The 12,841-nt window shown below is 42.6% G+C and overlaps 1 protein-coding gene and 1 long non-coding RNA gene across 2 annotated transcripts in view; one reads left to right on the forward strand and one right to left on the reverse strand.

The window, feature by feature from the left end:
• Positions 1-1,625, reverse strand: part of slc5a10 (solute carrier family 5 member 10) — a 42,204-nt gene extending 40,579 nt beyond the window's left edge. Inside the window, 2 exon segments of the mRNA XM_032562067.1 lie at positions 655-714; positions 1,351-1,625. Coding sequence (XP_032417958.1) covers positions 655-714; positions 1,351-1,503 — 213 coding nt within the window. The 5' untranslated portion in view covers positions 1,504-1,625.
• Positions 1,626-10,106: 8,481 nt separating this feature from the next.
• Positions 10,107-11,060, forward strand: LOC116719531 (uncharacterized). Its single transcript, XR_004339207.1, has 3 exons — positions 10,107-10,257; positions 10,508-10,643; positions 11,009-11,060. It is a non-coding gene; the product is annotated as an uncharacterized LOC116719531 (long non-coding RNA).
• The last annotated feature ends 1,781 nt before the right edge of the window (positions 11,061-12,841 follow it).

Here is a 12,841-nt window from a genome sequence, read left to right on the forward strand (position 1 = left end):
GTTAAGTTCTAAAGCAGGTTACTAGATAATAGCCCACACTTTGAATGTCTCATTGAGCAAATAAAACATGCATGGTAGTGGAAACCTAACAAGACAAGGTCATCTACCAAAACTGACAGGAGAAAATCTGTTAGAGACAAAACGCAGAGCTTCACCTTCCAGCAGGACAATGTCTCTAAAGTCCTGGTCCAACCAACTGAGAATCTGTGGCGAGACTCTTATTCACAGATTAGATGTGTAAATCTGATAGAGACAAACACATTTGTTGTGTGCAAAAAGGGGTCAGCAATTTCATGTGGTATTTAACCACATGAAATTGTAATTGTAGCTTGAGAAATTTTTTAAAAAAAGAAAAAAAAGTATGTGAATACTTCAGTTATTAAATATCAGTATTTTGATTGCTGACAGCAGACAAGCTTAATGAGTTCACATTACTTCAACTTTAAATGTACAACATTGAGGTATAGAGTAACCTTTGACATTTGTTTTGATATAGTAGCTGTGAGTGAAACACCCTGTTAAAGAATTTATAAGGCGGGGAATCCTTGGTTGAAAAAATGTTTTGGCACCTAAATGTACCTGCAGAACTAGCCTTGACAAGAAAACACACACCTGTGAAGGGGTGTGTGTGTGTGTGTGTGTGTGTAAACTAACCCCAGAGGAGATGTAGACAGGTACAAATATCCAAGCGAGTGCCAGCAGCACATAAGTTGCCTGAAATTGGGCAAACAAAAGAAATGATGATGAGCAGACTGTAAAGAAACACATGATGAAAATCTACTATGAACACTTTAGAAGAAGACAACAATCTCATGTTTGCAAGCCTGGGCTGGGTTGAGGCATGAGTATCCAGCTCCAGTCCTACAGCGCAAGCATCCTGCCAATTTTAGACATGTCTTTGTTCTAACAGCTGCTCAAATGGAGCAACTGCCTCCTCAGGATGCCATGAAGTTCTGCTGATGAACCATCATTTGATTCAGGTGTGTGGAACCAGGAAACATGCTAAAACATGCAGGATACCGGCCCCTGAGGCCTGACTTTGGACACCGCTGGGTTAAAGGGTCGCCATGCTGCCACCTGCTGTATGCTGCATGTTACACCAAACCTGAAGGTGATTTCATATTTCAAGTCTTCGGAGAGAATGGATACAAAAGCTGCAAATCCAGATCTTTTGTTTGCAAACACAAAGGGGAGATTAGTTTTTGTGCTCTGTGTTTAACTTTTTTCAAACCATTAAATAACAAAAGAAACAACATGCGGAGATATCAGCAGGCCAGATGTGTTTCATTGCAGGTTGTAAAGTGTCTGGTCACCAGACCAATACTGATGGATCCTGTGCTTCTTACTCACATTCCATTCAAATCCAGCGACAGCGATTCCGCCAGCGGCTCCTGTCCCAGCCAGGCCGATGAACAGACCCGAACCCTCTGAGCTGGCGAAAAGAGACGAGCCAATCTGTGCATCAAGCAAATATGGTTTAAAAATAATATTATTAAAGTTCATTTGTTACACAAACAACGGATTTTCTAAGATCCTAACAACTTTGCATAAAAATAAATATTTAAGCTGCTTTTATTTATAAAAGTAACTGGCTGACTCTATACTGGGGTCCATTTTAAACCTTATTGACAACAAATCCTAATACAGGCCACAGATAACTGTGGAATACTTAAATCTAAATTGTAATTCAGTCTATGGCTCTGAAAAAATGTTAACGATAGAATCAGAAATTGTTGAGTACGATGTTTGCCACTGTTGTATTTTGGTTGGCACTACTTTGTGAAGCGGAAGGTTACGTGCTTATGAAAACAGTCAAGGCGTAGCCTCCTCTCTGTGTTGAGATCTTGTCTGACAACCTGTTCCCTCTGTGTATGGGAGTCCGCATTGCAGCCAGAGAGGCGGTCTTGTGTGAAATTCTGTTTCCCTGTGAAAATCAGCTGAGTGAAGCTGACTCCCCACAAACGGAGCACTAACCACCCAGACTATTTGCTGGATTTTTTGACGAGGGTGGGGTGTCAGCTTCACAGAGCTGTAATTTTGGTAAGATTTTCTCATTATTTGCCAAGGTTACTTGGGGGCACAGATTATTTTAGCAACCTGAAATAATCTGTGCCCCCACCATAATATTAGAACAAATTACTTTACCAGCAAGTCTTTAACTGTATTTATTCCTCTCATCCTCAACAACAAATCATGTGATTTTGGAAAATGTTGCTCATTATTAGTCAAAGTTAAAGGGGAGGAACTAAATATTTTAGCTACCTTAAATAATCCATTCCACCTCCAAAAAGGGGAGCTAATTAGTTTTTTCTCAAAATCTTTAACTGTGCTCATTCCTCTCTTCATCACCAATAAATCCTGCAAGTTTGAAAATTCTTCCAGGTGTTTTGCCAAAGTTATGAGGGGGGAACCACATATTTTAGCTGCTTGAAATAATCCGTTCCCCCTCCATAACATGGGAACAAATTAATTTACCAGCAAGTTTTTAACTGTGTTTATTCCTGTCATCATCAACAATAAGTCCTGTTATTTTTTGTAAAATTAGCTATTTATTTGCCAGAGTTATGAGAGGGGAACCAAATATTTTAGCCACATGAAATATTCTGCTCCCCCTACAAAGAATAGGTTATTTTATCCAGCTAAAATATATGGTTCCCTCCTTTAACTTTGGCAAATAAAGAGCAACCATTTCCAAATTCTGTCATGAATTGCGGTGGTGTGAGGTGGTGAGGCAGACACAGATGACCCAGGTAGATGAGAGGAAATGATTTTTAAAAATGAAGTCCAAAAAGTCCACAAAACCAAGCAGCACGACTGAGCGGAAGCCAGGGCTCAACGTCGGTAGCAAACAGGCTAAATGAAGGGACAGCAAAACAGACTGGTGCATACCACACTGAACTGACAAGGACCCAACGAGGAACAAGGAACACAGGTGGGGTCAAATACACAGGGAGTAATCAAGGAAACGAGACACACCTGGGAATGATCAAGGGGAGACAGGACGGCACAGAGACTCGGAAAACTCAAGACACATCGAAAACCACAGATCCTGACAAATTCTCAATGATTGTTATGTGATAGTATTATAAATTCACGCAATGTGTTGGAAAACTGTGTTTGGTGGCTTACTTTTTTGTCAAGCTTGAGTGACAAAAGTAGGGGGGGAAAAGTAGGAAAAAATAAAAAGTAGTTTTTAATTTTGGCGATTAAAAACACAAAACAGGGTAAGAAGACCTCGTTTATTTATTTATTTTACAATTTTGTTATTTCTTCTTTTTTTTAAACAGCTGCCGATTAAACTGAATATTACAGCCTTGACATGATTATATGAGTTGTTTTACCGAGAAATCGATCAGAAGCGCTGTGGAAATGGTCAGATCCGTCAGATCCGCCTCCCTGGCTGTAATGCTCGGTCCCGACACAGGGGGGCAGATTTTCACATGGGAACAGAATCTTCTGTTCATTTCCACGGCGCTTCTGATTGATTTCTCGGTAAAACAACTCATATAATCATGTCAAGGTTGTGACTTTCAGTTTATCCAGCAGCTGCTGTTAAAAAAAAAGCAATAAAATTGTAAAAATAAATAAACTAGGTCTTGTATGTGTCGTATCTCCTGTTTAAGGAGCATAATTCAGCGCGGACCAACTGTGTCTTGACGTTATTCTCCACTTTATTGAACCCCCCCTCTCCAGACGTAAGACGTCCAACCCCATGATCCCCCACACACAATCCTATTGGTCTACTGTACTTTCTGTAACGTAACCTGCGTAAAGCATTAACCCTTAATGCACTGTATTCAGATACACCACATCTCCCCCCCTTTTTTTTATTTTCTTTTATAAAAGTCCATCTAAACCTGTGGAAGAAAGCAGGGTTAAACAAATCCTGTTAAACAAATACTTCTGATACTCTTTCTATTACTTTCTTAACTTCTTAAATCCTATTTCCAAATACAACGTTTTCAAACTTATTTTCTGTAGTACATATTTCCCCTGTAACTGGTACATTGTAAAACAACATTTTCAGCACATCATGAACATTAACAAAATCTCTCTCTCTTTTTTTTTTTTTTTTTTACTTATAAGTTCAGTCTAGTGGGCTGTTTAATCACTCTCCCAGACCTGGTTCTGGGAGTAGAAACCCCCGGAGAGGGCACGGGAGACCCCAGAGCAGGTGGTGCATGATCCTGCTCTAGGACCGGCAGTGGCTCCTGTTTCTGCTGTCCACCCTCGTCTTGTGCTGGAGACTGGAGTGGTATAAGATGCAGGCGGTTTCGTCCATGTACAAGGTATGATCTCGGCGAGGTGTGACTCTGGATCACTGTCCCTGATGTTTTTGTCAGTTATCCACACCTCCTGACCTGGTGACAGGCTACTGAGTGGCTTCGCACAATGATGCCTGTTGAAGTTTGCAGCATCTGACATCCTCTTCTCCCTTTCTTTCTGAAACAGCGAGCTGCGATCAGGCAGCCAGGTTGAAGCTCAGAGGGATGTGTCGGCACCGTGGTGCGGAGACGTCGACCCATGAGCAACTGTGCCGGGCTGTATCCGTTCTGAAGAGGAGTGGCTCTGTATGCAAGAAGAGCCATGTACGGGTCGGTTGCCTTCTTCAGAAGACTTTTCATGGTCTGTACAGCTCGCTCAGCCTCGCCATTGCTACGTGGGAATTTGGGGCTACTGGTAAGGTGTTTGAACCCATATGCTGTGGCGAAGGAAGCGAACGCCTGGCCGGAAAATTGAGGCCCATTGTCAGACATGAGACTCTCTGGGATGCCGTGCCTGGCAAACATTGATTTTAGATGGTTAATCACATCCTTACATTTTGTGTGTGTCAGCAGGGCAAGTTCGACATATCTGGAGAGGTAATCAACAACAAGGAGATAGGTTTTCCCCCCCCCCAGCTCAAAGAGGTCGGCCCCCAGCTTTTGCCACGGGCGCGCAGGGCAGTCTGACGGCATGAGTGGCTCACTGTGATTGCGGCGCTCTTGCAGACACGTTCTATATCTGAGCACCATCTCCATGATTTGTTGTCCGAGCCCAGGCCACCACACGGTCTGACGGGCACGTGCTTTACACTTCACGACCCCTTGATGGCCCTCGTGCAGCCTGTCCAGCATGTCATTCCGCATTGCTGCTGGAATGACCAGACGCGTGTCCTTCAGCAACAGTCCATCTTGTACTGTGAGTGTGGCCTGCTCGGGCCAAAAGTGTTTTAGGAGTGGTTCCTGCTTTGCGTGCTCTGGCCATCCGTCTGCACACATTTTCATGACGCGAGAGCATACACTGTCAGCCTCCAGCTGTGCCTTGAGTGTGTCCATAAACGTGGGACTGAGAGGTAAATTGTTGACAATGCAGTCCACGTAAATGTTCGTGCTCTCCATCAGTTCAGTGTCATTTGCGGTCATTTGTTTCTGTACCGGTGACCGTGACAACGTGTCGGCAGTCCAGAGTGACTTCCCCGGAACATGCACAATGTCATAGGAGTAGCGCAAGAGCCTCATTCGAAAACGCTGTATCCTTGGTGGCAACAGGTCGAGTGCTTGTGCGCCCAGTAAGCAAATGAGTGGTTTATGGTCAGTCTCTAGGCAGAAGTGCTTTCCTAACAGGAAGTCCCGGAAGCGCTCACAAGCCCAGGTTAGACCCAGGGCCTCCTTTTCGACTTGCGCGTAGCGTTGCTCGGTGGGTGAAAGTGAGCGGGATGCGTAAGCTACCGGCCTCCACTCACTGTCCCATTTCTGGAGGAGCACGCCCCCCAGTCCATACGATGAAGCGTCTGCCGATACTTTGGTGTCCCTGCTCGTGTCATACATGGCCAGGACCGGTGGAGAGGTTAGTGCCTCTTTCAGCACCCTGAAAGCCGCCGCCTGGTCCACACCCCACAGCCAGCAGTTTTTCTTTGAGAGGAGGTCACGGAGAGCTTTGTCTTTCTCTGCCAGCTGGGGTATGAATTTTCCCACCTGGTTTACCATTCCCAGGAAGCTCCTCAACTCGCTCACGTTCATAGACTCTTTCATGTCCCTGATAGCCTTTATCTTCTCTGGATTGGGCCTGATACCTGACGTGGTGATGACGTGCCCGAGGAAGACCACCTCACTCCTGGAGAGCTCGCACTTGTCTGTGTTCAAAGTTACCCCTGCTTGCTCGAGCTTTTTCAGCAGGGCATGTAGACGAACGTCGTGCTGATCTTGGTCTTTTCCACACACCAGCAGGTCATCGATGTGGCAGACTACCCCGTCCAGTCCATCTATGACCTCTGCCATAACACGCTGGAAGTGCTCGGGCGCAGAGTTGATCCCAAACGGAAGACGCTGGAAATGGTACCGTCCGAAAGGTGTTAGCAAAACTCACAACACATAAATGTTGTGAGTTTTGCTGACTCCTCTGCTAAGGGAATCTGCCAGAAACCCATGTTCGCGTCTAGTTTACTGAAGACTCTGGCTCCAGCTAGGCTCTGATCAACTGATGGCAGGACATACTTCTCGCGGCACACATACTGGTTCAAGCCTGTGAAGTCCACACACAGGCGTAGTCGCTGGCTCTTCTTCTTTGGGATGACGACGATGCCAGCGCACCAATCTGTAGGCTCTTCAACGCGCCTGATGACCCCCATCTCTTCCATCCGCTGGAGCTCCTTCTTCACCTTTTCCATCAGAGGCAGAGGGATTCTCCGTGGCGTCTTTAAAGAGAATGGTATAGCATTTGGCTTGAGCTTGATATGGTAAGGTCGTTGAATGTCGCCTAGGCCCTTGCAAAGTTTTGGGTAGGTTGTCTTTAAAGAGTCCATAGTGACACTGTCGACTCGAATAAGTATGCCCAAGGCAATAATGGCTGGTAACCCGAGCAAAGGTGTGCCCAGGTTTTTGACCACATAAACCTTCTCCTCTGTCTGCTTGGCTTTGTAAGTCAGCTGCATTTTTGCATAGCCTACTACCTCCAGCTGTATCTTTCCTGGACCCAGCAAGGGTTTCTCTGGCTCATGGAGAACAGGCCTTTGTGCCCCCGGGTACAAGTCTTTCAGGTCACTTTCAGAAATGGCAGTTACATCTGCGCCAGTGTCAAGTTTGAACTTCAGCAGTTTCCCTTTTATCTCCACATCCACCTCCCACTTATTGGTTTTGCATGTCACAGAACCCAGGAAGAAACTTTTCCTCTCTTCTTCCTCAATGCACGCTACTACAGCCTTGTTTCTACAGACGCGCTGGTAGTGGCCTTTTTTTCCGCAGCCCCGGCATTTTGCGTTGTTGGCGGGGCATTCCGCTCTGGCGTGAGAAGGACCTCCACATTTGAAACACTGAGCGCTGCGTTGCATGTCTTTGTCTCTGCCTTGCGTGTGTTGGCGTGCACGTGCACTACTGTTTTTCAGGTTTGAATATTTCTGTCCCTTCTTTATCAGTCTGTCTATGGAGCTACCCTCCATCTGCATCACACTGCTAGCGTCACTCCTAAGTGTGCTCTGTTGCTTCTTTACTTCTTCCGACTGTCTTGCCATATCTATGGCTTTTTACAAAGTCAAATTTCCCTCTATCTGCAGTCGTTCGGAAAGTCTGGTGTCTGCAAGCCCCACTACAATCCTATCTCGTATGAGTTCATCATGCAAGTCCCCGTATATACAGTGCTCTGCTAGCACTAGAATAGCTCAAGTTAGTCCACTTTGACGTATACCTATTTCGGCTTCGATAGTCCAACTGGCCTGAAGGATTTTATCTAGCAGGTGCTTTTGTTCAGTAAATAGGGCCATTACCTTATCAGTACCCTGGTAATGGCCTCAACGCATCTCACAGTTGCACAATAGACTTAGACTTCGACTTCGACTTAGACTGACTTTGTTGTCATTTTCAATGCACAGGGTGTATAAAGAACGAAATTTCGTTGCATACGGCTCAGGACAATGTTTGAGGAGAAAAATGTTCGCTGGTTGACCTGACACTTCGCCCTTTTGCCTGGGCTGGGTGTGGAAGGTTGTTCCCGAAGCAGTTTCTCCTTGTGTGCCTTCTTCTCATTCACATGAGAGTTACCGAACTCTTTAGCAAGTTCAACAAGGAAGTCTACCCGTCTCTCCTTCACCCCAGTGCATGCCTGATAAAGCACATGTGCATTCAGTGCTGCCATGTCAATCAGGTTGTAGAACACCGCAACTGGCCATCTCCGTGTTCCTGCACGCACGCTGTACTCCCGCACCATTTGGTCCATCACATCCACACCACACTTTGTTTTGTTGTAATCTGTGACCGTGTTTGGCTTCCTTTTGGTGGTATCCTCAGTCTCAACCACGCTGTGCATGCTGCTCTTTCTAAACTGTCATTTTATACCCTCTTAGCTTTATTTCAAAGAGAAACATTACTAATTTCTTTTAGAAAAACCTTTGCACATTTCTTGAAACAGATTGTATGTTTTGCAAACTCTATGTACATTTGGCAAAATGACCTGGATAATGCAGCACAACATCATGGATCAGCTGCAAAAGGTCACATCTCTCCAAAAACACTTCATGTATGCTTCAAAACTAAACTGAAGAGCACTACCTACAGGAGAGTCTACTGTAGAGCTGCCTCCATCATAGATTGCACCCACCCCCAACATGGACTATTCACATTCCTACCTTCTGGCCTGACGGTCAACGACCACATTTACAATTGAAGAAGGGATGCTAATTTGAGCCATCAGAGTCGTCAGGGTGGACTCCGGCCTTTTGGCCCTGGTGAGCCGATATGGGAAGGACTCGAAAACTGAGCTATCCTAGTAGAGCATGCAGGGCAGTGACAAATGCTTCGACAGTCTCATTTGGCTCTTGTTTTCGCATATTGAAGCATGCGCGTTCAAACACAATGTTCTTTTTCACAACAAAAAAGTCCCCGAATCCGTTTTTTACTTTGTCATACTCTTCCTTGTCAGCATCACTCAGCTTTAGCCCTCTCAATATATCGTCGGCTTCATCCCCCATACAATATATCAGAGTGTTAATCTGATTCACCTCGGAGTTCGAGGCCAAGTTGCTCGCTTGCCGAAATCTCTCGAACCTCCGGATCCATTTTGTCCATTCGAGCGGTTTGCCGAAATCGAAGGGCTCCGGTGGCTGGATGTTAAATGTAGCAGTGGGTGCGCTAGCCGCCATGCTCACTTCCCTTTGCTGCACGTTAACGTTTTCCTCACGTTGTTCGGTCATAATGTCCACCAATGTCTCTCCCTCCGTCTCTGTCGCCGTGGGCCGAGTTCTGTTTCAATTTTACTTTCCCGTCATAAACACAGTACTTCTGACACCATGTCGTGTCGTATCTCCTGTTTAAGGAGCATAATTCAGCGCGGACCAACTGTGTCTTGACGTTATTCTCCACTTTATTGAACCCCCCCTCTCCAGACGTAAGACGTCCAACCCCGTGATCCCCCACACACAATCCTATTGGTCTACTGTACTTTCTGTAACGTAACCTGCGTAAAGCATTAACCCTTAATGCACTGTATTCAGATACACCACAGTATGAACGTCTTTTTACAGTTTTGTGTTGTGTTTTTTAATCGCCAAGAGAATATTTGAATATTTGGAATATTTAAAATATTTCGTTCTCCCCTCATAACTTTGGCAAATAAAGAAAAAATGTTTTGAAATTCTCAATGATTGTTATGTATGTTAGTGTGATGCCCACGGGTGTGTGCTCACAATAGAAAAAAAAGGAGAATGCAATTCTTTAAATGTTTATGGGGTTAATGACGATGGGTGTAGTAATGGTGTTTCACCAGTAGGTGGCGCATGGAGACTCTGAGCTGCCTGTTGCTCTGCCGTTTCTCATAAGCTGAGAGAAATTGGAGTAACACAGACTGCGTCTCCCGTGTGCTCATTTATATGCTGTTTTTCAGGTGAGAATAACCTTCAAGTTCGTTTTAATTAAGTACTTTTTGATTATTTGGTACTGTTCGAGAAATGTTTAAGGAAATGCGTCAATGGGTGAAAGATATTGAAAGAGTTTTGATGTGTTTCGGAGCCAGCAGCGGCTAGAGGAAGTAGCCAACATGCCGTGATGCTGAGAAGGACCTCGCTGCTGCAAACAGAAAGGGGCGGGGACGGACCTTTGCGTCAGTCCCATACCTTATTTGGAAATGGGACTATTGCATTCCGGAAATGAAGGGGGCGCTATTTTCATAATCACTAGTATAAATACCTTAAGACGCGGAGTTGAGAGGAAAGGAAGAAGAAAGAAAGAAGTTCTTCCACTGGTGTTCGGCACACGATCAACAATGCAAACCTCACAAAGTCAACAAAAGGTATTTTTACCTTCTTAAATTTTTTCACATAGTAAATCAATACGCTTTTCTAGATTAGGTTGAAAATACAATTAACAGCTGTAAACTAGTGAAATTCGTAATTCATACAGGGGAAGGCTAATTTTAGCATGTAGCATAGCTAATTATTATCCCGCAGGGCACCATTAGATAAAAATAAAAAAATAGATAACATGTATAATTGAGAAATGTATTTTATGCTCAAATTTTATTTTTTATTTTCATTATACAGATCCACGTATCTATTTGCAACATTCGGAACGGAGAGAAGATTCTTCCGTATTGCATGAACGATAAATATTGCTGTTCCCTTTGCTCATACAAGCTACAGAACCATATAGCACAAACTGCTATGGTTCAACATAACGGTGTGTATAACTACACTTGAAAAATATAAAATATTTTTTACATACTTATCAGTTTTCTAGTGTTTTTATTTTATTTTTAAAGGTTAATCTTTTTTAAATATGTTTTGTACACCAATGTTAAATTTCTGGAAAGTCTAATATATTTTATAAACTAACAGCAGCCATTATAGTTGGGTGTAGTACCCAGATGTGATACTCTAATGACGAGTAGCACTACTTCAATATAGTTTTAGTAAGTAACTGCAATAAACTACACAAGTAAGAGTAACAAAGTATTTGGTGAAATGGCTATTATTAACTACTGTTTTACTGATCATAATGTGCAATGTGATTTTTTATTTTGTTTGGTTTTTTGTTTTTTTCAGATGCCTTTAAATGTTCTTGAAGCTGTTCTCCAGGAGGTGATACCAGCACAGGGAGACTCAGCTTACCTCACCTTGGCATTGACCTGCAAGTGCTTTGAAGCCGTTGAGTCTGAGCCAGTTTTCAGGAAGAAGACTCACTTTGCTTGGCTGGATGATAAGGACCTTTGACTTTTTTCACCTAAAACATGTGAAATTAGATTTCAACTACATGAAATCGATTTTTCATTAACGGGTGAGATCAACTGGGGCAAATTTTCAAAAACATTCAAGGCAGAAAACCGGATTCCTTTTGCGGTTGTAACGTGTTCTTGCTGCAGCCGGTAATATAAAGACTGTGGGCTTCACCGGCAATGGAAGACGAGGAGAGTACCCTGGTTACTACTGTGATGGCCGACCTGGACACTGCACTGACTGTCAATACTGAATGTAAGGAGAATATTAGTTGCTTTCCTCAGTCTTTCACACATTTCAGTTGTCACACATTGTTCGTTTTTTTTGTGACAAGCCATTTTAAATCATTTCTGCTAAAGAATATTTGCCTTTTGATTTGTGCAGTCATCCTTTTTAATAATGTGTTCTTTCAATATTATTTACATTTTTGAATGTTCCTTTTGTTGTAGCTCAGTTGATTTGCATTATTTAGTTTTCATAGAAATGGTGCCGTTTCCACACAAAGTTACTTTGTGGCTGTAATTTGTTGGAGAGAGTAGAACCAATAAAGTAGTTGTAAATATATTGTAACAGCGTTGTTTAGCAATAGGATAACCTTGTTTTAAAAATTTTAAATGCAAGCAAAGCTAATAACTTGCAATATTTTATATGTGTAAATACAATGTTTCCTATACTTTTTGATCAATACAAATTTTCTTTACAAACCTGACATATAGCTAAGTTGTTTTATGTTTTAACAGAATCAACTGTTGGGTTTTTTTGTAATAAAGTAAGCACATACAGAAACATATTGTTCGGTTACAAAGTCATAATACAAACATAAGACTAAAGGTATCCTGAGCCGGACTTTATGAAGAGAGATGAGCCCGGCGCCGTTAGGCTGGGATGGAGACACATGATCAGGTGATTACCTGAGCAGGTGAGATAAAGACAGTTATAGTTAGAAATTACACACTGGTTTAATTTATGTAACCAGTGACTTTATTCAAAAAGGTTTTCATATAGAAAAAAGATCATTCTCTCTGGCAGTTACCAGTGCAGTGTCTACTGCCGGGGTCCGAGCACCAAAGATTATTTCTTGTCAAATAAACTTTCTAAAACCTACTTTCTTTCTGTGTGAGTCTTTCCAGGTTGAAGCTACATTTAAAGTTTTAAATGAATCACTTTGGGTTTTGCAACAATTGGATATTTAAGGTCTTTATTTTATGAATCGATTGCAATTGGTAGAATTGATATGGGATTTCTAAATGGAATAGTGGAACACCAATCAGTTTACTGGTTGAACTGGAGTCCTTATAGCAAAAGTTTCCAATGAGACATTATGGTAAACAATGATAATAGCTGAGCCAGGTCACCTGCAACCAAAAATATTCTAGTTTTCAGAATGGCACTTGTTAGAAGTTCAGAAGTCCTTTGGTTTGTTTGTAAATTATATTCACAATGTGAATAATAAGAAAAATATTTGGCAAATAAACAACAAAAGTGCAGTATGAATGGACGTACTAAGTTGGCCAAAATTGTTGACTAAATGTTTTACCGACCAAACCTCTTTTCCATCTAGTTCTTATTTAATAAGCCAGAGGCTATTATATTTTAGATATTAACTTATTTATTTTAAGAGTACCATTCACAACATCAAAATATATTATTTGAACTTCATTT

This window comes from Xiphophorus hellerii, chromosome 5, assembly GCF_003331165.1.
Source record: "Xiphophorus hellerii strain 12219 chromosome 5, Xiphophorus_hellerii-4.1, whole genome shotgun sequence".
Taxonomy (NCBI): domain Eukaryota; kingdom Metazoa; phylum Chordata; class Actinopteri; order Cyprinodontiformes; family Poeciliidae; genus Xiphophorus; species Xiphophorus hellerii.